This window comes from Dermochelys coriacea, chromosome 7 (assembly GCF_009764565.3).
Source record: "Dermochelys coriacea isolate rDerCor1 chromosome 7, rDerCor1.pri.v4, whole genome shotgun sequence".
NCBI classification, from domain to species: domain Eukaryota; kingdom Metazoa; phylum Chordata; order Testudines; family Dermochelyidae; genus Dermochelys; species Dermochelys coriacea.
The window spans coordinates 51,347,568-51,367,826 of NC_050074.1; the positions used below are offsets into that span (position 1 = coordinate 51,347,568).

General features: G+C 59.2%; 3 protein-coding genes across 13 annotated transcripts in view; 1 reads left to right on the forward strand and 2 right to left on the reverse strand.

Annotated features, from left to right (window-relative positions):
- Positions 1-399: 399 nt before the first annotated feature.
- Positions 400-4,182, reverse strand: TCTA (T cell leukemia translocation altered). Its single transcript, XM_038410054.2, has 3 exons — positions 3,777-4,182; positions 2,313-2,367; positions 400-1,807 (listed from the first exon to the last, which is right to left on the reverse strand). Exons 1-3 carry the CDS (start codon positions 3,988-3,990, stop codon positions 1,765-1,767), a joined length of 312 nt encoding a protein of 103 aa, XP_038265982.1. The 5' UTR covers positions 3,991-4,182; the 3' UTR covers positions 400-1,764.
- Positions 4,183-10,422: 6,240 nt separating this feature from the next.
- Positions 10,423-20,259, forward strand: part of UBA7 (ubiquitin like modifier activating enzyme 7) — a 52,395-nt gene continuing 42,558 nt past the window's right edge. For 10 of the 11 annotated variants that reach the window (XR_006282600.1, XR_006282601.1, XM_043518382.1 and 7 more), the window contains exons 1-8: positions 10,423-10,550; positions 15,081-15,189; positions 15,424-15,592; positions 16,710-16,844; positions 18,213-18,319; positions 18,602-18,692; positions 19,354-19,492; positions 20,054-20,151. Coding sequence is in view for 9 of the 11 variants with exons in the window: in XM_043518382.1 (XP_043374317.1) it covers positions 15,110-15,189; positions 15,424-15,592; positions 16,710-16,844; positions 18,213-18,319; positions 18,602-18,692; positions 19,354-19,492; positions 20,054-20,151 (819 nt within the window). In the remaining 2 variants the exon portion in view is untranslated. The remainder of the gene's footprint in view (positions 10,551-15,080; positions 15,190-15,423; positions 15,593-16,709; positions 16,845-18,212; positions 18,320-18,601; positions 18,693-19,353; positions 19,493-20,053; positions 20,152-20,259) is intronic. The other variant, XM_038410709.2, reaches the window with a different exon arrangement.
- On the reverse strand, positions 11,553-13,871 carry LOC122460951 (aminomethyltransferase, mitochondrial-like). Its single transcript, XM_043518389.1, has 2 exons — positions 13,533-13,871; positions 11,553-11,895 (listed from the first exon to the last, which is right to left on the reverse strand). The coding sequence occupies exons 1-2, from the start codon at positions 13,566-13,568 to the stop codon at positions 11,587-11,589; spliced, it is 345 nt and encodes a 114-aa protein (XP_043374324.1). The 5' UTR covers positions 13,569-13,871; the 3' UTR covers positions 11,553-11,586.

Genomic DNA, 20,259 nt, shown 5'->3' on the forward strand with positions numbered 1-20,259 from the left:
CACCTTGCCCCCATGAGAAAGGGGAAAAGAGACTGGGCATACTGGGGCTGTGGGTAAACTAGGGTGCCAGGGCCAGCCCTGTGCCATCAGGGACCAACTACAGGCCTTTTCAAAAGCAGCCATGGGGGTTTTGCCCCCCCACCCCCTCCCCCCAGCATGGCATGCGTCTGCTTCATGCTCCTGCCCTTGCCCCCAGCTGGGAGTGAGACCAGGGAGACCCTCTTCCAGCAAGAGATGGGGGAAGTGGTTCAAGGCAGTTGCTCCAAATGCCTGAAGAGCAACAGCATCCACCAGCTAGGACAGCATCTCCCTGAGGAGCAGGGGTCCCCTCCTCCAGGGACAGGGTCACAGAGATCCAGGATGGACACAGTACCCCCCAGTAATGGAACGGCAGCATGATCACAGCAGAGGGATTTAATCCAGCCAGCAGGTACCATAAGGCCACAGGAGCCAGGCCATTGCCCTTAGCCAGGGCCTGGCAGGGTGCAGAGGGACAGCAGCTGGCCCTAGGCCTAAGGGCCTAGCCTGGGATACAGGTACCAGGCTCCAAGCCCAGTTGTGCCACCATGTGCCTGCCAGGTCATTAGCCAGGTGCTGCCTCTGAGCCCTACCCCTCCTGAGCTTGGAGGGACCCTCGCTCACTGCAGGTGGGGCTGAAAGTACCTGGGGCTAGCTATTCCTACTGCCCTGAGAGGCACCCTGGCCCCTAGGCTGGGTTTGCCATGGACATGCTGTTCCTGCTCTGATCCCAAGGACTGGCACCTTGGCAGAGGGCCCTGGCCTAGGAAGGCCTCATGTGGCCCAGGCAGATGGCATGGGAGGTGTGTGGAAGCTGCCAGTGTTGCTACCCAGGTGCCAGTGGGCTATCACTCTTAACACTGCTATGAGACACTGAACAGGGCAAGAGCAGCCAGGGGCTGCCCCAGGGCCCCCCACACCACCAAACCCCAGGGAGGTGGGCAGCTCAGCTCTCTGCTTCCATGCTGTGTAACCAGTGGGATGGCGACAGGCGCTGCCATCCTGCCCTGCAGATCCCCTGTGCCCAGGAGCAGAATCCCGCCCCTCTGAGGAGCAGCTGCAGTTGCCTCACGGGCCCGGGTTGCAGGGAGCAAAGGAGTTCTAGCAGCAGGAAGTAGGACCTCCCACTTTGGCCGCTGGGGCAGGAAGTGGTACAGGTGTATGAGGCACACAATCCCTGGGGGCAAAGGAGGGGGCTTGGCAGCAGGGAAGGAGGGATGGGGGCAATTTTCCCTGGAAGGGGCTAGGGGATGAGAAGGCTTTTGGCTCATCAGGGTGGGGGCAGCCGTGGACAGGAGTTGTGGGAAGGGGCTTGGAGCAGGGCTCAGGGGCATGTGCTCGAGGAAGATTTAAGCTGGGCATGATGACCACTGAGGCACAGACTATGCACCGCCCCCCCATGTACACCGGGGACACAGGCCTGTGGCCACTGCAGGGGCCTGTTTTGTTTGGGGCAGGTAGGAGGAAGGGCTGATGTGCTTGGGGCAGTGCAGATGCCCCCAGAAGTGAGCACAGGGGTGAGATCACAGCTTGCCCTGCCTGAGAGGCTATGCAGAGTCCAGCTGGGATGGCACAGGCCAGCTGGCTGCACAGCTCCCTGCTAGCCAGGGGCTAGCCCACAGATGACATGGCTGCGGTCTCCAATGCAGCGAAGGTGCAAAGCCAGTTTCTCTGGCTGGCAGCGCTGGGTCCATGGGTTGAGCTGTCCCAGGTATGCCCCTGCCCACCAGCGTATCTGTCCACGCCTCATTCTCGGTGCATCTTCATGGCCTCATTGCTTGAGCTGTCCCTACAGGAGGGTGAGAAGAGAGCAGGCGCCATAAACAGAGCTTTGGGGCATGCCCTAGACACCTGAGGCTCGGCTCCTGCAGCTCAGAGGACTGGAGAGCAGTGAGTAGCCCGGGGTCAGAGTGGGAAAGGATGGGTGGAGTCCTCTGGCAGGCTCCACATATGCACACAGATCCTGTGGGGATGGGCACTGCCACTAGGGCACACCAACCCATACATCCCGCTGCACTGCCTGGGCATGAGAGCCACCACTGGGGTGACCCCCACCCAGGGCAGGCATGGCAAGGCTCCCCCTGCTGGCAGGGAAGCAGCTGCCAGAGCTGGGCTTCTGCCCACCTCAGAGCCCCGCATTCTGGCAGTGCATGGGCCAGGACTAGCTGTTTCTGAGGCCTGGAGCTGCCTTTGGAGAAGGAGCCTTATGAACTGGTGAGGTGGGGCAGGGCCAGACTCCATGCCTGTAAGCCCCCTGCTGAGCGGCACAGGACTGAGCAGCAGGAAGCACTCACCAGCTGGGGAAATATGAGGCACCAGCGGGGGTCCCTCCATTCTGGCCACCTCTGCCTGGAAACAAGGCGAAGGAGCAGTCAGGGCGGGGCCAGACAGGGCTCAGCAGGGGGCAGGCAACAGGCACCTTGCTGAAGGATACTCAGGCAATACCTAGCAGCTGCTCCATATGCCACAGCCAGGCCAGCACCTGGTTCCCCCCCTTGGTACCAGGGAGCTGCTAGACACAAGCCAGCCCCTTTCATGCTGCCTGGGCAATGGTGCAAGTGCTCCTGGATTCTCCTCTGGGTGGGCGGGGGCCCACAAGCAGCCAGGGACGTGCAAGGGTGTGTGCCCTAGTCCTCACTGCCCCCCTCCAGCCTGTAGGTGAGACAGTGTGAAGAAGAGCACCGTTCCCTGCCCCTGGCAGTCTCACCTGCTCCCCAGGCTCACTCAGCCCCATGGGCACCAGGGCAAGGCACACAGACATGGGCACAGTGTCCCCAGCCCAGATTCCACGAGGAATGGCTCTGAAGCGGTGGTGCTATGGGACAAACCTGTGCACAACAGGCCACTGGGAGAGGGCAGGAAGCCAATCAGAACAGGCTACCTGCCCAAACAAGCCCAGGAGAGTGAGAGAAGTGCTATAATTCGCCCACAGCTGGTCTCCCAGGGCCAGGCCCAGCAGCAACCCCTGACCTATGCCTTACATAGTTTGGAGCCCCAGTTCTCCCTAATAGCTAGAGCCAGGCCCACTCAACCTGTGGGGTGGGCAGCTGCTGGGGCAGGGCCTGGCACAAGGTGCCTAGGCTGCTCTGCCCAGGTATGCTGCTGGGATCTGGGTGCCAGAGACAGGGCTGGCTCCAGCCCCAGCTCCCGACAGTACTTGGGACTGCCTAGGTTAGGCAGGATCGCCAGGGGCACGGCACTTTGGGCAACAGGCCATCCTCCAGGGCTCCCGCATTTGGAGCTGGCCCCTCACTGGGTGCCGGGTCCCACCACATTCCCTATAGCACAGCTCAGTCAGTACCTGAGCGTCAGCCCTGCCTAGAGCAGGAGATTCAGTTCGGTTGATAGTGACCAGCAGCCCAGCCGGGGAGTCAGTTCGGGTCAGCACCTGGACGGCAGCCTGGCCCACGGTTCGGTGTCCGGCCAAGGGTTTGGTTGCGGTGGGTACCTGGTCGGCGGCCCAGCCCAGGGGTCCGGTTCGGTACCAGGGCAGCAGCAGAGCTCGGCCCAGGGGTTTCGGGTCGGTACCTGTCTGGCAGCCCAGCCCAGGCGTTCGGTTTGACCCGGCCAGGTGGGTTGATTCAGCCCGGTTTGGTCGGTACCCGGGCGGCAGTGCAGCCTAGCCCGGGGCGGGTTCGGGGCCCAGCCCGGGAGTTCGGTTCATCCCGGGAGAAGGGGGCCCGTACCTGCGCAGCAGCCCAGCCCAGCCCGGGGGAGGTTCTCGGGGGCCCGGCCGGGGGGTTCGGTTCGGACCGTACCTGGGCGGCAGCAAAGGCGGCTGACGCGGCCCCCGTGGAGCCGCCAGGCTAGGTGGATGCCCAGCAGGCTGAGGCCCAACCAGAGCAACAGCAGCTGGAAGACCGCGGCCCGCAGGTCCTGAGCCGCCCAGTCGGCCGCGAACTCCTGCCCCAACCAGGCGAGGCCCCGCAACGCCCGGCCCGGCGCCTCCCAGCCCAGCCACGGCTCCGCCATCACCCTGCGCAGGCGCCAGCAGAGCACTGCACTGCCCTGCGCAGGCGCCGAAAGCCGTAGTGTTGCTTTCCTCCTCTCTTGCAGGGGAGCACCCCGTGAACCTGCCTTGAGACAGTGAGCGGAGCCGCTGCAGTCCAGCTCCTCCTCCCACAGACCGCCCGCCTGATCCCCTCACAGGCCGTGTTCCCCCGCTCCAGTTCTGTGATCCCGCCCCTCCTCTCGTAACTGGCCCCCATCTGCAGCGACCCTGCCCCACCTCCACCGCACTGGCCCTTCCCCTCACAGTTTGGCCTCTCCCTGGCCCCACCCCTCCTACAGCCCTGCCCCTAGCGCACGGGCCCCGCCTGTCATTCCCCACTCATAGTCTGTGCCCAGCACTGGCCCCACCCCTCCTCCCACAGCCCAGCCTGCCCCCCAGCACTGGCCCTGCCACTCCTCCAACAGCCTGGCCCTGGTCGCCAGGGCCATCCTTAGGCATAGGGGGCTGCGTAAGGCACCTGAAAATTTGGGGCACCACTGGGTCTTAGTATCCATCCTCTCACCTCTTCCTATCACTGTTCTGACCCTTCCTGGAGGCTCCCACAGCTGTTGCTGCAGCCTGGTGACTTACTCTGGAGGGGATCTAGTATCTTTAAATGAAAAAGCCTTCCAGCCTGCCAGACCTATTAGCTCAACACTGAAACTGTTAAAGAGCCATCCAAGTGGTAATAAAGCCATATAATAGGCATTTGCCAACCCCCAGGTATATACTGTCAGTTTCTGAATTTACTGACAAAAACAGTTATCGTTACTGTAATATTTACTCAGAACATGTTAGTCTACAGGACCTTAGTTTAAAATTTGCTTTAAAAATATTTCATTAGTGAGTTGGTGAAGATTATAAAATCACAGATTTTTAGATGCAAAATCACCTTTAGCCTTAAATGCTTGGCTCTTCAGACACATAGTTTTTAAAATAAATCCTTCAAAAGACCGCCCTTATCTAAAATACACATTTTAATTACTATAGTGAAAAACAACTTGCTTCCAAAGTCTTTCCTTTTTGTTTCAGAGTAGCAGCCATGTTAGTCTGTATTCACAAAAAAGAAAAGGAGTACTTGTGGCACCTTAGAAGCTAACAAACTTAAGTGATCACTCTCCTTACAGTTTTCAGAGTAGCAGCCGTGTTAGTCTGTATGATAAAACCCATTGTTTCATGTTCTCTCTGTGTGTGTGTGTGTAAATCTCCCCACTGTATTTTCCACTGAATGCATCCGATGAAGTGAGCTGTAGCTCACGAAAGCTTATGCTCAAATAAATTTGTTAGTCTCTAAGGTGCCACAAGTACTCCTTTTCTTTTTTGTCCATCCCTTTCTCCCTTCCACTCCCCTGTCCCTTGAAAAGAGCCCTTAAAGGGACAAACACCCCTTTTCTTCCAGATAGCTCAGAGGGGGGCAATCTATGGTCCACATCTGGCCTGCAGGACCCTTCCCTCTGGCCCCTGAGCTCCTGCCAGGGAGCAGGGTCAGGACAGGCTTATGGAGGAGCCAGCCCAATTCCTCGGGCAGCGTGGTGAGCGGGAGGGAGGCTAGCCCCTGGCCCCACCCCTTCTGCTCCCCTCCCTTGCAGTCACATCATTTCCCCCAGCACCTGAGCAGCGTGGCTGCAGCTCCGGCTATATTGCTGCCAGACCTGGGGCTCCAGGGCATTGCGGTCAGGGAGTAGGGGGAGTTGAGGGGGGTGGGAGGCGAGAAGCAGTGGTGCGGTCAAGGGGCCTGGACCCTGCTCCTGGGGACAGGGGCAGGGCAAGCCAGGGCCCCCCTCCACCCCAGCATGCTTGGCCCCTGTCCCCAGCAGCCAAGGCCAGACAGTGAGCAAGCCCTGCCTGCCTGCCTGCCAGGAGAGCAACCAACCGAGCAGGGAAAACACACAGGGAAAGGACTGAGCCCCCCTTTCCCCCACCCCACAGGGGCGGGGAGAGCAGGGAGGGTTGGATAGAGGGCTGGGGGGCCTAGTGGGGGGGGTGTTGTATGGGGGTGGGGATTCCAGGGTGCTGGATAGGGAGTGGGGGCCAGGCCATGCCTCACTGTTTGGGGAGGCATAGCCTCCCCCAGCTTTTCCTACCTGGCTGTCCATACAATTTCTGTACCTGATGTGACCCGAGGGCCAAAAAGTTTGCCCACCCCTGAGATAGCTGGGCAAAGTTTCCCGTTCTTTACTTCTGACTATCTGATGAACTAGTTTTAAGAGAACCCTCCAGCAAAATCAGTACCAAGATAGATATAAAATCCTTTGTTATGCCTAAAATCTTTGGAAACATTTTTAAAGTTGGTGAAATTTCATAAACATATCTATTGTTATGGAGATCACACAACATAAATTACCGTTCTCTTTTTCTAAAAGCAATGAACATTGTTATGAACACACTAAACCTCTGTGACTGATTAATTTAAAATAATGTCTTTGTTTCAGTGAGTTAAATATGTAGTAATCTGGAGTGATTACTTTATGAAGGCTTAAGAGTACATCTAAAATATAAAATTAGCTTAGAAATACGGATTAAGAAAATGTAAAATAGAAGAGTTGCATCATGTATTCCATAATATTTAATGTTGTATTTAGAAAGACAGTCGACTCGCTGTTGCTACTAAGTTTTTGCAAATAAATCTCTGACGAACTTCAGGGCATATCAAAAAACCTGTGACTGACATTTTTTATTCCCAAATTTAGTGCTTTTAATTAGATGCCTTCTGCATGTCCAGTCTTCCCCATCGGGCATGCAGTGGAAAACATGATTCATTTTCTTTAGAAAGAAATTGCAGAAGAGTGTTTTTTTCAAATGTCATTTGCTTCATTTGTGTTCAGGGATTTGGCTGGAAGGGGGTGAGGGAGGGGGAGGGAAGAGAGGAGGGAGACAGTGGGGAGTGGGCAAGGCCTGGGGTGGAGCAGGAGTGGGTATGGGTGGGGCCGCAGAAGAGGTGAGCTGGGGAGCTAGCCTCTCCAAGTGGCAGCTTCACCCACTGCCCATGACAGCAGGTAAGAGTGGGTTGGCTCCCGCACACCCAGCTTGTGCTGCAGTGTCCTTAGGCAGAGGCCATTCACAGAGCCAAATGCGCCTGCGCTGCACATTCTGTGTCTCTGCGCGGAACTCTGACTCTCTGCCGCTGTGAGGTGCGCCGGGCTTCTCTGTATCCTTTGCTGCCTCATCCCTCCCCCTGCGGGCTGTGAGCCTGGGCTGCCATAGGGGCACCAGTTTAATACTGCATAGATAGGCTGACCAGACATCCATTTTTAAAGGGACAGTCCTGTTTTTGGTGACTTTTTCTTATATAGGCGCCTATTACCCCTGTCCCTGTCCTGTTTTTTCACATTTGCTATCTGGTAATCCTATGCAGAGGGCCCCATAAATCCTAAGGACAGCCCTGTTGTCCCCCCACTGAGCCTGCCCCTCCCTTTACAGCCTACCCTGCCCCTTCCCCTGCTCCTCCTCTCACAGCCCAGCCTGCCCCTGCCCATGCCCATGCCCACTGGCCCAGCCCCTCCTCCCACAGCTCAGACCCCACCTGCACTGGCCCCCCACCTCTTCCTCCGACCTGCCCCACACACACTGACTCCCACCCCTCATCTCATAGGTTGCGCCACCCCCACACTGGCCCTGCTTATGCCCCTCCTCCCACAGCCCAGTTCTGCCCCACCCCCATTGACCCTTCCTCTCCCCTCACAGCCCGGCCCAGCCCCACCCCCTGCTTTCTGCCCTGACCCCACCCCTCCCACCCCCTTACAGTCTGGCTCCACCTCCACACTGACTGCACCCCTGCACTGTACCATTACCCCACAGCTCCATGGGGGCCTCCCCCACATCCCATGCCCAGAGCCCACTGGTGCTTGTGGCAAAGGCTCACTGAGCTCTACTGGCCTGCTCCGGTGTTTGCTGCCCTCACCCCGTGTTCTTGGTGCGACCTCTGTCAGCCATATGAAAGCACGTGCTGGAGGCTGGTGATCTGACACTGCCATGTGGCCTGATGGTGGAGGAGCCATGGGTCACATAGGACCCTCTGCTGAGGGGTTGGGAGGAGTCCAGGACCCAGGGCTGCCATGGGAGTGGGCGGGAGGGGAAAGGTGTAATGATGCTGGTTCTGGCAGGACCCAACTGAGAGTGCCAATTCAGGACAAATTGCTTAGAGCAAGGCAGTCACAGCTCAAGGTTGGAGTTCCTTTACTATTAAGGCACACCAAACCAGCCCAACAGAGAAGACTTTGGTTTTACCCCACTGGCTAACCACAAGTCACACAAGCAATTTCCTTAAGCACTCCAGTTTCCCAGTATCACTACCAGTGCCACTCATTATGGGGATGAATGATTATGAAAACCAATACCCCAGTATAAAAAAAAGGGTTCTCTCAATCCCAAAGGACCAAGCCCCAGATCCAGGTCAATATATAAATCAGATCTTACCCACAAATCACACTGTTACCAATGCTTTAGAATCTAAAATCTAAAGGTTTATTCATAAAAGGAAAAAGATATAGATGAGAGCTAGAATTAGTTAAATGGAATCAATTACATACAGTAATGGCAAAGTTCTTGGTTCAGGCTTGTAGTAGTGGTGAAATAAACTGCAGCTCAAATCAAGTCTTTGGAGTACATCCACAGCTGTGATAGGTCATGCAGTCCTTTGTTCAAAACTTCAGTTTGTAGCAAAGTCCCGCAAGAAGCAGGACTGAAGACAAGATGGAGGAGTTTTCAGGGCCTTTTATATCCTCTGCCCTGTGGAAGATCACTGCAGAAAGATGGAACCTGGAGTCACATGGGTAAGCCAAATGTCCATGCATGACTTAGTTCTTTACAGGTGGCAGCCATTGCTTACATGCTATCTTGAATGTCCCCGGGAAGACTTCTTATGTGGTATGGAGTCTTCCAAGATCCATTGTCCACTGAATAGGAGTACTTGTGACACCTTAGACACTAACAAATTTATTTAGTCTCTAAGGTGCCACAAGTACTCCTTTTCTTTTTGTGAATACAGACTAACACGGCTGCTACTCTGAAACCTTTCCACTGAATGCATCCAATGAAGTAAGCTGTAGCTCACGAAAGCTTATGCTCAAATAAATTTTTTAGTCTCTAAGGTGCCACAAGTACTCCTTTTCTTCTTGTCAGTTAAGTGTTTCTTGATTGGGCACTTAATTTGCACATTCCTCTCTCAAGAAGCTGATCAAATGCTTTACTAAGGCTACTTCAGAATCAAAACACATTGATATACAAGTATATAGCCAATATTCATAGCTTCAACTACCAAACTGATACACAAACATCGATAGCATAATCATATTTAGCAAATCATAATCTTTCCATAGACACCTTCCATGACAACCTTTATACAATATTTGCTGCAAATATATAACAGTGGTTGCAACAGTGATCCATATGGTCACAGGTTATATTAATAATGTCACAAGGAGTCTGGGGCCCCGTGCTGCCATGGGACTGGGTGGTAGGGGAGAGGTCTGGGGCACAGTGCTGCCATGGGACTGGGTGATAGGGGAGGGGTCTGGGGCCTGGTGCTGCCAGGGGCCCCTTGGCACTGGCCCTGACCCTGACCTGAGAGGGAAGCTAATACCGGGCAGCCCTGGGCCGCCTTCGGGGCACTGTAGGGTGTGTAACCAGTGGTTTCCATAGGTCGCCCAACTCCACATCTGAGGGAGTCTCTGGCCTTTGTTAACGCAATCTCCTGTCTCACTATAACTGCACTCCGACCTGGAGGGCACCATACTGCTGGGCTAAAGACAGCTGGTAAACTGAGGCAGCTGCTCCTCTGGGATCAGAGGATCTGAGATTTCGGTGGGGATCATGTTCAAGGCACTTGGGGGTCCATTGTTGACCTGCAGGGCACAGGTAGCGCTGGCATGGCCTAGAGGAGTGAGCGGCTGACAGGCTGGTGGGGTTGGGAAGCTGCCACCTGACTGGTGCAGGCAAGACTCCCTAGTGCTGGCTATAAGGTGCTGACAGCCCTGGGTGCTCTGAGAAGCATCACACACACACACCGGCACCGTCAGCACCAGATGTTACAGTGGAGGAGGGACAGTGAGAGCTGCATGATGCCAGGTGGTCCCCTCTGCCAGGACACATCCATGGGTGCCCCTGTTGCGGGGTACCAGACTTCCCCTTCAGCTATACACAGCCTCTAGTGCTTTGCGCCAGGTCCTGGGCCTGGCATTCGGACAGGATGGGGAGGGGATGGCATGTGTCTTTGCTGAGGGGAAAGTCCTGGATGTATCCAGACCATGCCCTACCTACACACTCCAGCGTCCCCGCTGCTCCTGCACCAGCCCCTGCCCTGGCGGCGGTCTGGGGTCCCCGCTGCCCACCTGCGCCCTGGCAGAGCTCCGGTATCCCCACTGTCCGCGTACCCGCCTGCCCCCAAGCGGAGCTCTGGTGAGGGTGACCTCACTGCCCGTGGCTCAGGCGTGTCTGTGCCTTTAAGAGGCTGAGCCAGGTGGCTGCTGTTTCTCGACTTGCCGTTTCCTGCTCTCCTCCTTGTGCTGCTTCTCTGGCGCTTGTGTGGGCACCGGCTGGCTGGGTAAGTGCTGCCCCTGTCCCCTGCTGGGCCAGGCAGGTTTGCCAGCCTCCCCCTCTGAGCATGAACCCCAGCAGCCGTGTTATCCCCACCTCAGGGCTGGTTCTGGGCTGGGAGCGGTGTCCAGTGGCTGGAGCAGAGGGCTGGGAGGCAGGTTCTGCTCTGGGCCCTAGAGGGGCTGAGCGTGGCCTGGTTGTGCCTGGGCCTTGCTTACCCTCTGCCCATGAGAACAAGATCCAGGCACGGGGCGGGGATGTTTCTGCTCCCATCTGTGTGGGATGTTGGCGCCTGCCTCCTCCTCCTATTGGCATCACTCTGCAGGACCCCTGCCCTAGTGCCCCCAGGGCCTTGCTGCTGTGCTGTGCCCTGGCTAGCTCCATGCCCTGCTGGCCCCCAGGAGGCGATGTGCAGTGGGATGTGTGGCAGACCGGCCCAGCCCCCTACATCTCAGAGAGCACCGTGCCAACCCTGCCCCCTCCACCCCCATTGCAGGGAGCCCTACGCCGGCCCTTCCCACTCATCACAGGGAGCCTTGCACTGGCCTAACCCCCGCATCTCAGAGAGCCAGCCCTGCCTCCTCCACCCCCATTGCAGGGAGCCCAGGGGTGGCCCAGCCGTCTGCATTGCCCTGGCCCTCCCCCATTGGAGAGAGCTCCATGCTGGCCCTGCCTACCCCACCTCCGGCCTCACAGAGAGCCCCATGCTAGCCCTGCCCCCCTCTCCTCTGCCATTGCAAAGAGCCCTGCGTCGATCCAGCCCCTCCACCCCCCCACCATTGCAGAGAGTCCTGCCCTGCCCCTGCTCCTGCTCCTGCTGGCAGGGCTGGGTACTTGTGTATTAAGATATTTTTAAGGTGCCCGATGCAAGCGGGGGAGGGCGAGTGAGCTAGGACTCCTGGGTTCCATTCTCTGCTCTGCCCTAACTCGCTGTGCAGCCTGGCTGAGTCCCTGCCCTGTTTCAGGAGGGCCACAGTTCTAGTCACACCCCTAAGATCTGACTCTGGGCAGTGTTGGCTGACCCTGCCTGGGCCTCAGTTTCCTCATCTCATGGTGTCTTCAGGCTCATCTACAAGGTGAGCGGATGCACAGTGAATGGGGTGTACAGCTTCCTGGCCTGCATGCGGCCAGGCTGTGAGCACAGGGGACCCTTGGCTGGGAGAGGCTGGGGCGGGCGATGCTACCTGCAGCATGTGGGAGACGTCAGAGAGGGAGTAGTGCCGGCGTGTGTGCAGGTGGGACTCCAGATGGCTCAGTGCATACTGCACGGGCATGCTCCAGCCAGCGAAGTTCACCATCCTGCCGCCCTGCTGCTGGTGGAAGGCGTGGAGGGGCGTCTGCTTCAGGCTGTCCTGAAGGGCGAGAGAGGACTGGATCAGGTTGGCCCTGGCACTAGAACCTCCCAGCAAGAGGGGCTGCGCTTGGCACCTGGCACAGAGCCACAGGTCCAGGGCACAGCATGGTTCCCTGCCGGGAAGGGTCGATGGGCACTGCCCCAGGGCAATGTTCCTGTCACGGGGCAGATTACCACCTGAGGACCGCACGCAGTCAGAGCTCAGGCACCCTCCCATGAGACAGGGCTGAACCTGCAGCTCACCCCCAGTAGTACCCCTGTGGGCAGGACGGAGAGAGAATGGCACAGACCAGCTGGTACCTCAGCCACACTTGTGCAGCGGCAGCCCCTCCCTGAACAGCTTGGGGCTAGCTTGCAGGGTCTCCCTGCGCTGCCCCCAGGCTGGGAGCATGCCCAGGGCTGTAGGCTCTGTCCCCCCACCACCCCCGCTGCTCCTCCCTGCCCAATGCCAGCCTCAGTTTGCAGGGCTGTGCCCCAGACCAAGGGACGCCAGCTGGCATCACAGTGGGGCACTGGCAGCCCTGCCCCAGAGTAACCCCAGTGCCAGGCATGTCTGGGGCCCAGGGATGCAGGCCCCAGGGGAGACCACCTCGGTCTTGCTGGGGAACCCCCAGGCTTCCCCCTTTAGTCTCAGTGCATGGCTACAGCCCGTCAGCATGAGCCCCTCCCCCCGGACCTGCTCCAGATGGGGAAGGTCTGGGGGCACTCTGCTCCCCGCTCTGGGCTCCCATTCCAGAAGTTTTAGCAGCATGTGTCTATGCCGGCTGAGGCCTCAGGTTGCAGCGCTGGCTTGGACACTCATCTTGAGGCACAGGAGGGGCTCTCCAAGGGGCCCCAGAAGGGAGAGGAGCCCCCAGGCTGGTTGCCAGGGCCCCAGCTCGGAACCAGGCTGCAGGTCTGAGCCCATGTGGGTTTTCCAAGAAGGGGAACCTGCCCCAGTGCCAGAGCCAGAGACTGGACTAATGGGAACATTCAGCCGCCAGGTTTCTGGCTCCTCCCACCCCCCCCATAGTGCTGTCCCCCACACTGTAGGGGTGCCAGGACCCCTGGGATTTGGCCATGCTCCCCAGGCTGGCACAGAACAGGCAGCAGGCGACACAGCACCCCCTGCCACTCCCACCGTGGCTCTGCCCAGCAAGAGAGAGATGGCTTTGAGGGGGAGCTGCGATGCCAGCCTGGCAGCACCGTGCTGCAGCAGCATCCCCTTCCCCTCATGCCAAGAGCTGCCAACACCCAGCACAAGACTGGACTCCCCTTTATGGCAGCGTCGGCTCCCCGGGGCGTGATGGCCACGGCCCTCGCAACCCGCCGAGACAAAGCCAGAACCCCAGGCTGGGGTCCATGGTGCCTCCCTGGTGGATGGAGGGGAGCGGGGCATCCTTGCCTGGGGGGGACACGACAAGGGCTGTATTTACTGATGGCAGAGCATTCAGGATGCCGCACGGACAGCCCAGGGCTGTGTGCACTGATCAAGGGGCGCTCCTGCCCTTTGCCCAGCACGTGCCGTTCATTATCGGTAATTGGCATATCCAAGGTCACTGCGGGGGAGGTATCCTGCTGTCCCTACCTCTTGCTTCGCTCCCCCCTCCACCAGGTCTCTCTGGCCCCTGCTCTTTGCCAGTCTCCCATCCCTACCCTGCCTGCAGAGAAATCAGTAGGAAGAGTCCACATTCATCATTAGGGTTCAGAGTTGGCACCAAGACAGGCTCACCCCAATCCCTGGGGCAGGCTCTCTGCACACTCGGGCAGCCACCACCACAGCAGGGGCACAGAAGTGCAGAGGGCAGCTGGATGGGCAAAAGGAGAGCAGCTGGGACGTGTAGTCTGAGGGGTTGGGACATTCGGGAGTATGGGGGACACACCAGTTGGGGGGGACGGGGAGTACAAAGAACAGTCAGGAGACATATGGGAGGAGGACACGGGACATAGTCCCGAAGGCTAATGGGGTCAGTAGGAGGACATGTAGGAGGGGGCAGTTGGGTTGGGCCGTGTAGCGGGGTAGGTTTGGGGAGGATGAGTGTCTAGAGGAGCCCCCTTCCTGCTGCATGGTGCCCATGGCCACCTGATCCAGCAGGTATGCCCTGCCTATGCCTGGGCAGCAGTGTACCAGCTGGTCTGAGGGAGGCCACTGCCTGCTCCAGTGACCTTCATGCCAGCAGCTTCTTGTGCCATGTGCCCAACTTCTGCAGGGGTGGGTTGGTCTTTGCTGCCCCACAGCAGGGCAGCACTGTGCCCATAGCTCCATCAGGCTGTAGCAAGATGCTGGGATGAGGGTGCTGCCAAGCTAGCCTTGGGGGCTAGTAGGGGATTGGCCTGGCTCCTGGACTCTGGGGTTCCCCCACTCTGTTCCCTCAGCCACTCAGGCAGTCTTTGCTCCCATCTGTCCCTGTGCGGCAGGTGGGCTTCCTGCATGGCATGGGGTGTGGCACAGGGACCTGTCCAGCAGTGCTGTCTGAGGCTGCTGACCAGGGGTTGGGGAGCTCAGGGAATGCAGCCCACTTCCAGCCCTTAGCAGCAGCTCCCCTCCCCGCTCCCATTCTCAGCCTTTCACTTTCACTTTCCTGACATTCACAGGGCTGGGTCTACTGGGGATAGAGCTGTCTTTCCTTCCTCATGGCCAAGCCCCGGCAGCATTAAACTTCATGGAACCAGGCCTCTGCGGGGAGATGCTGGAGATGGGGTTGGAGCCCCTGAGCCTGCCAACCTGCAGCAGGGGGCATCCACCGCCTCATGGGTGTTCCAGCATCCTGAGCACCCGCTGCTCCCATTGCTGCCCTGGTTTGTGGCCACTGGGCTGGCCCCTTCTGGCTACTTCCCTGGGTGACATCTGTGATGCCCCTTGGGTGCTCTGCACCATGGCTCTAGCCCAGCTTGGGTGCCAACCTCCTTCCAGGCCCTGCCAATCTCCCCCAATCCCTCCGGCCAGGCTCCTCTGCCCACAGCCCTATGTTAGCTGCCAGCTCTGGGACCCAGAGAGAGGAGCTGCCCACCCACAGCTGGGGGCTGGGCTGGGCCGGAGCTGGACAGCCCTAGGGGGCCCAGGGCAGCCTGGCTTGCTCTGTGGAGCATCCCTCTGCCTTTTGTAGCCAGGAATGGAGCTGGTACAGAGCCACTAGCTCCAGTGGAGGACCAGGAGCAGGGCCCATGAGTCTTGGCTCCCAGCCTGGTTCTTTTCTCATGCAGGGCTGGGCACAGCTGCACCCACCTCACCCATGTCTGCACTGGGCAGAAGCAGCATGAGGTGCTCCAACCGCCTGGGCGAGATCGACGAGGGCCTGTACTCGCGGCAGCTGTGAGTGCTGGGCCTGGAGATCAGTCAGCGTGGCAGGGGGCACCTGGGGTCAGCCAAGGAGCATGCCAGGTGCAGTGCCCCAGTTGGGCATGACGGGGGAGGGGTCAGGGCCAGTGTGACAGGGCTGTGGTGGGGGCGGGGCCAGGGGCAGTGGTGTGGCGGGGACATGGTGGAGTAGGGGCTGTGCCAACTGCATGTTCTCTCCCCCACATGCCCACTGTGTTTGCCCCATAGCTATGTGCTGGGCCATGAAGCCATGCAGCGGCTGGCAAAAACCTCTGTGCTGGTGTCGGGGATGAAGGGCCTGGGTGTGGAGATTGCCAAGAACATCATCCTGGCTGGGGTGAAATCCGTCACTGTGCACGACCTGGGCAACGCCCAATGGAGTGACCTCTCCTCGCAGGTACCCGAGGTGGTCTGGGCCAGGGCTTGGGGTTCCTCCTCCCTGTGGGCATGTACCTCCCAGACTTGACTGGTCTGTGTTCACCCTGCGTTCTGGGGCTGGGATGCTGCCAGGGCCCAAGCATGCCCATCTACTTGCATGGTGACAACCTATCGGCAGCAGCTGTCTCTCAGGAACTGCTCTGGGATTCAGCTTCTGACGAGAATTGCACCACAACTGGTGGCAGGCATTTCTCCATGGTAGCTCTGCCCTGCCTCTGCAATTGGCAGCCGTAATGCTCAGTGGTAGCCTCACCTGCTGACTCCCTGCAGCTGTCCCCCAAACCTGACAGAAGCCGCATTAAGCCTGAGTGCTTCCATTAGTCCTGTCCGCAGCGCCTGGCTCTCCCATGTACAATGGAATGCCAAGAAGATCCAGCCCTGCACAGGTGTGGGGCCGCGGTTTGTCCCCATTCCCTCCTGGCTCTGCACTGCCAGCCCGCTTTGACCTGGCTATGGACTGGGGTGGGACAGCCCGAAGAAGGGGATTTTTAATTACCCATGTGATTATTACTCTCTTTCCCGGGGCGGGTGCAGGCTGGCTCAGCCCCAGCCCTTGGGTATCGTTCAATTTAACCTCATGACTAGGTTCAAGTGCTTAGTTTGGGGATCCTTGCCCCAGCCAGGTTGGGTTTTCCCTTTGATCCCTGCTTGGGGCTCTCGGCCGTAGCACTGTGCAGCTCAGGGTCGGTTTCTGCCTGGGAATTTCTCTGGCTTTTCAAATAGCCTGGGCTGGGGGTGGGCTGGTGCTGTGCAAAGCAGAGATCTGGTTGTGGGGAGCCCTCTCCCTAAATCTCCTGGCCTCTTCTCTGTAAGGGCTCCCCCTGCACCAGCCCCGCTCTCCAGAGTGCTTGCTGAAGGTGTGGGGAGTTGAGGCTGCAGTGCCGTGGGCAGCCTGGCAGCCCTGATTCTCAAGGCTGGCTGCTAATGTCTCCTGAAGCAATGGGTGGGTGCCCTGGTGGTGCCCAGGCAAGCACTGCAACTGGGGAGGCATGAGGGGGGCTGTGTGCCACATGGCCAAAGCTCAGCCCATTGGTAAGGAGGCCAGAGGCACTCCTCATGTAGGGCTGTCTCTGCAGTTCTTCCTGTCTGAGAGCGATGTGGGCCGGAACCGAGCCGTGGCCTCCCAGCAGCACCTGGCAGAGCTCAACAGCTACGTGTCTGTGACAGCATACACCAGGGAGCTGTCTGAGAGCTTCCTGGCAGCCTTCCAGGTGAGGAGGGGCTGTGGCTCGGGCACCAACACCTAAGAGCTTGCAGAGGCCTCAAGCAGGCAGGAGCTGGGTCCAGGCTGCCAGTATGGAGCAGCCGGGAGCTGAGGCTTGGCAGGTGTCACTCAGCTTCTGGAAACAGCAAGCATAACCAGCCCAAGTCCAGAGTTGGGGTGGGAATCTGCAGCAGAATCTGAGGGTGGCGGGAGCCCGGGCGGGGGTCTGAGGGCAGTCTGGGGTGGAGTCCCCAGCCAAGCATCCATTTTTTGACTGGAAGGCCCGGTTGAAAAGAGACCCTCGTGATTCTGGTTGGCACCGCTGATCGGGTCATTAAAAGTCCGGTTGGCGCAGGGCTGCCAGACTCCCTACCTGGCTCTGCATGGCTCCTGAAAGCAGCCGGCATGTTCAGTTACCAGGTGCAGGGTGGCATGGGAGGCTCCGCACTCTGCCCCCACCCCGAGCACTGGCTCTGTAGCTCCCATTGGCCAGGAACTATGGGGCAGTGTCTGTGGGTTGAGCCAGTACGCCGTGCCTTCCCCTGCACCTAGGAGCCGAGGGACATGCCAACCGTTTCCGGGAGCTTCCTGAGGTCCACGCTGCCCGGAGCCTGCACCCTGAACCCTCTTCTGCGTCCCAACCCCCTCCCCCAGGTCTCAGTGCCCGCCTGCACCCCAAACTCCTCATCACCAGCCCCACCTCCAAGCTGGCACCCCCAAGCCAGAGCCCTCACCCCCACCCACACCCCAACCCCCTGCCCCAGCCTGATAAAAGTAAGTGAGGGTTAGGGAAAGCGAGCAATGGGGGGGGGATGGAGTGAGCAGGAGGTGGGGCGTCGGAGAAGGGGTGGGCAGGAGCAGGGCTTCAGGGAAGGGGTGGGCAGCAGGTGGGGCAAGGGTGTTTGGTTTTGTGTGATTCAAATGTTGGCAACCCTAAGCTGAGCCTGAGAGGGTGGGGAGTCTGGGGAGTGATCCGACCTGAGGCCGGGGTGGCAGGGAGTCTTGTGGGGGGTCCCAGCTGAGGGCTGGCTGTAGCTTTCTGAGTTCCTAAACAAGCAATTTTGGGACTGCTTCTCCCTGCAAAGAACAATCCAGGTGTTTACATAGAGCCTACACAAACCACTGTGTGATCGCCCCCTTGTGGGCCTGCAGCACACTGACCCAGCTGGCTGGCACTGCCCAGCGGCTGGCAGGGGGAGTGAAGTTCTCATCTAGCTAATGCCAAAGCCAGTTGAGTGGCTGCAAAGCAGCATAAGGGAGACATGCTGGCCCAGGGGGCATGGCACTGGATTTGGGGGCCTCATCCCAGGCTTCCCAGGGGCATAGTCACCCCCAAGCCAGATCCCGCTTGCACTAACTCTGGGTCTTGGCTCAGGTTGTGGTTCTGAGCAACTCGCCCCTGGAGGAACAGCTCTGCGTCAGCGACATTTGCCATGCCCGCAGCATCCGCTTCGTCCTAGCCGACACCAAGGGGCTGGCCGGGTAAGCGTAAGATGGTACCTGCACTGCTGTGACACACGCACACCAGATGCTCTGCAGCAGGGGGCGCTGTGGGGTGGGGCAGGAGCCCTGGCTGTAGGGGGAGCCTCTGGCTACTTCAGCCTCAGCCTCTCCCAGCAGGGGCCGCTGTGGAGGGGTGAGTAGGGACAGTGGCTATGTGGGGAGCCCTCAGCTACTCCAGTCCCAGCCTCTCCCAGTAGGAGATGCTGTGGGGAGGGAGGTGCACTGGTCAGGGGTGCTGACCCAGCCCGTTCCTGCCTCTAGGCAGCTGTTCTGTGACTTCGGGGAGAACTTCGTGGTCAACGAACCCTCGGAGGCCGAGCCCGTCTGTGCCTACGTCCAGCACATCTCGCAGGTACAGCCAGGCCAAGCGCCTTCGCTGGGGCCTCAGCCGGGCACCTGGGGAAACTTGGTCTCCCCACTCAGGGCCCAGGCCCCCAGCCAGGAGTCACCCAGGCACCACAGAGGGATCCCCGAGAGGCAGGAGTTCATCCCTTGCCCACCCTGGCCAAGCCAGCGCCATGACAAGCTGGCCTTCGCTCTCGGACTGGCTCTGTGCCCAGCATCCCTGCGGAGCTGTGGGATCACGCTCTCTTTGGGCTGTGGGGCACTGTGGGTCCCTGTCCTGGTGACTGGCTCTGCCACTGTTTCCTCAGTGTCTCCATTGTACAAGTCGGCCTCAGCCAGTCCTCAGTGACTGCCGCCCTCCAGCTCAGACCACTGGGCGATGCTCAGACACCCATCAGACTCCCTGGTGATACCCACATGCCCATGTGTCCCCCTAGGCAACATCCACACATCCGTGGCCCACCTCCACCCCGAGAGCATACAGGCCTTTTCCACCCTGGGGAACAATATGGGGAAACTGAGACACACATGGGCTTCGTAAAATATTACAAAAATTCCCACCTTGTCATCCCCTTCCCCTACGTGGGATGCCCCAAGGTCACCCTTCCTCCTGTAACCCCCTTGCCATGTGGCCCAAGTGGGGTTGCTGACCCCTTCTCTCTCCGCAGGGCAATCCTGGGGTGGTGACCTGCAGGGACGGGCAGGGCCACGGCCATGGCTTTGCAGATGGTGACTTTGTGACATTCTCAGATGTGGAGGGCATGAGCCAGCTGAATGGCTGCAAGCCCCGCGCCATCCATGTTCTGGGTGAGCCCCCACTGGCTGGGGCCAGGAGAGCACAGGGGTGGGGATCCCAGGGCCGGGGAGCATTGGGGGATCCCATTCTGAGGGCCTGGGGGCAGGAGAGCATTGGGAGGGACCCCACTCTGGGGGCAAAGGGCAGGGCAGCATTTTGGGGACCCTGCTCTGTGGGGAGGCCGCTGCAATGGGGGCTGAAATGTAGTTTTTCACTGAAAGTCATTGAGCCCCACCTCTCCGATGGGGGCAGAGAGGGATGAGGGCTTCCCCGCTGGCTCCCTGCTTTCAGCCCAGCCCCAGGTGGGGGCTGCTGGGCTCTGTCCAACCCACCGTGTGCCCACCTGGGCCCATGTAAGTTCCCTAGTGCCAGGGCCTGTGCCAGGGCTAGGCTGGCCTTGGGCTCCTGGCTCTGGGTCGGGCCATGGTGAGGGTCCCTGGGCAGGTCTGGCCAGGCTGAGATGGCAGAGACGCCCTTACCCACAGGCCATGCCCAGCTGCCACAGGCTTACACAACTGGGGAGGAGGTGTGGAGACTCAGGGCCTCCCTCACCCAGGCACTGCCTTCCCCAGATGAGTTCATGCTGGAGATTGGGGACACGGCCTTCTTTGCCCCATACCAGCGCGGTGGAGTCATCACCCAGGTGAAGGTGCCACAGCTGTACTCCTACGTGAGTATATCCCCAGCCAACCCCCCTCCCCCCCATCAAGGCCCCTCTGCAGTTGGCTGGGCCCCACTACTCTGCACACACACACACACCCCGGGGCCCCCACGGCTG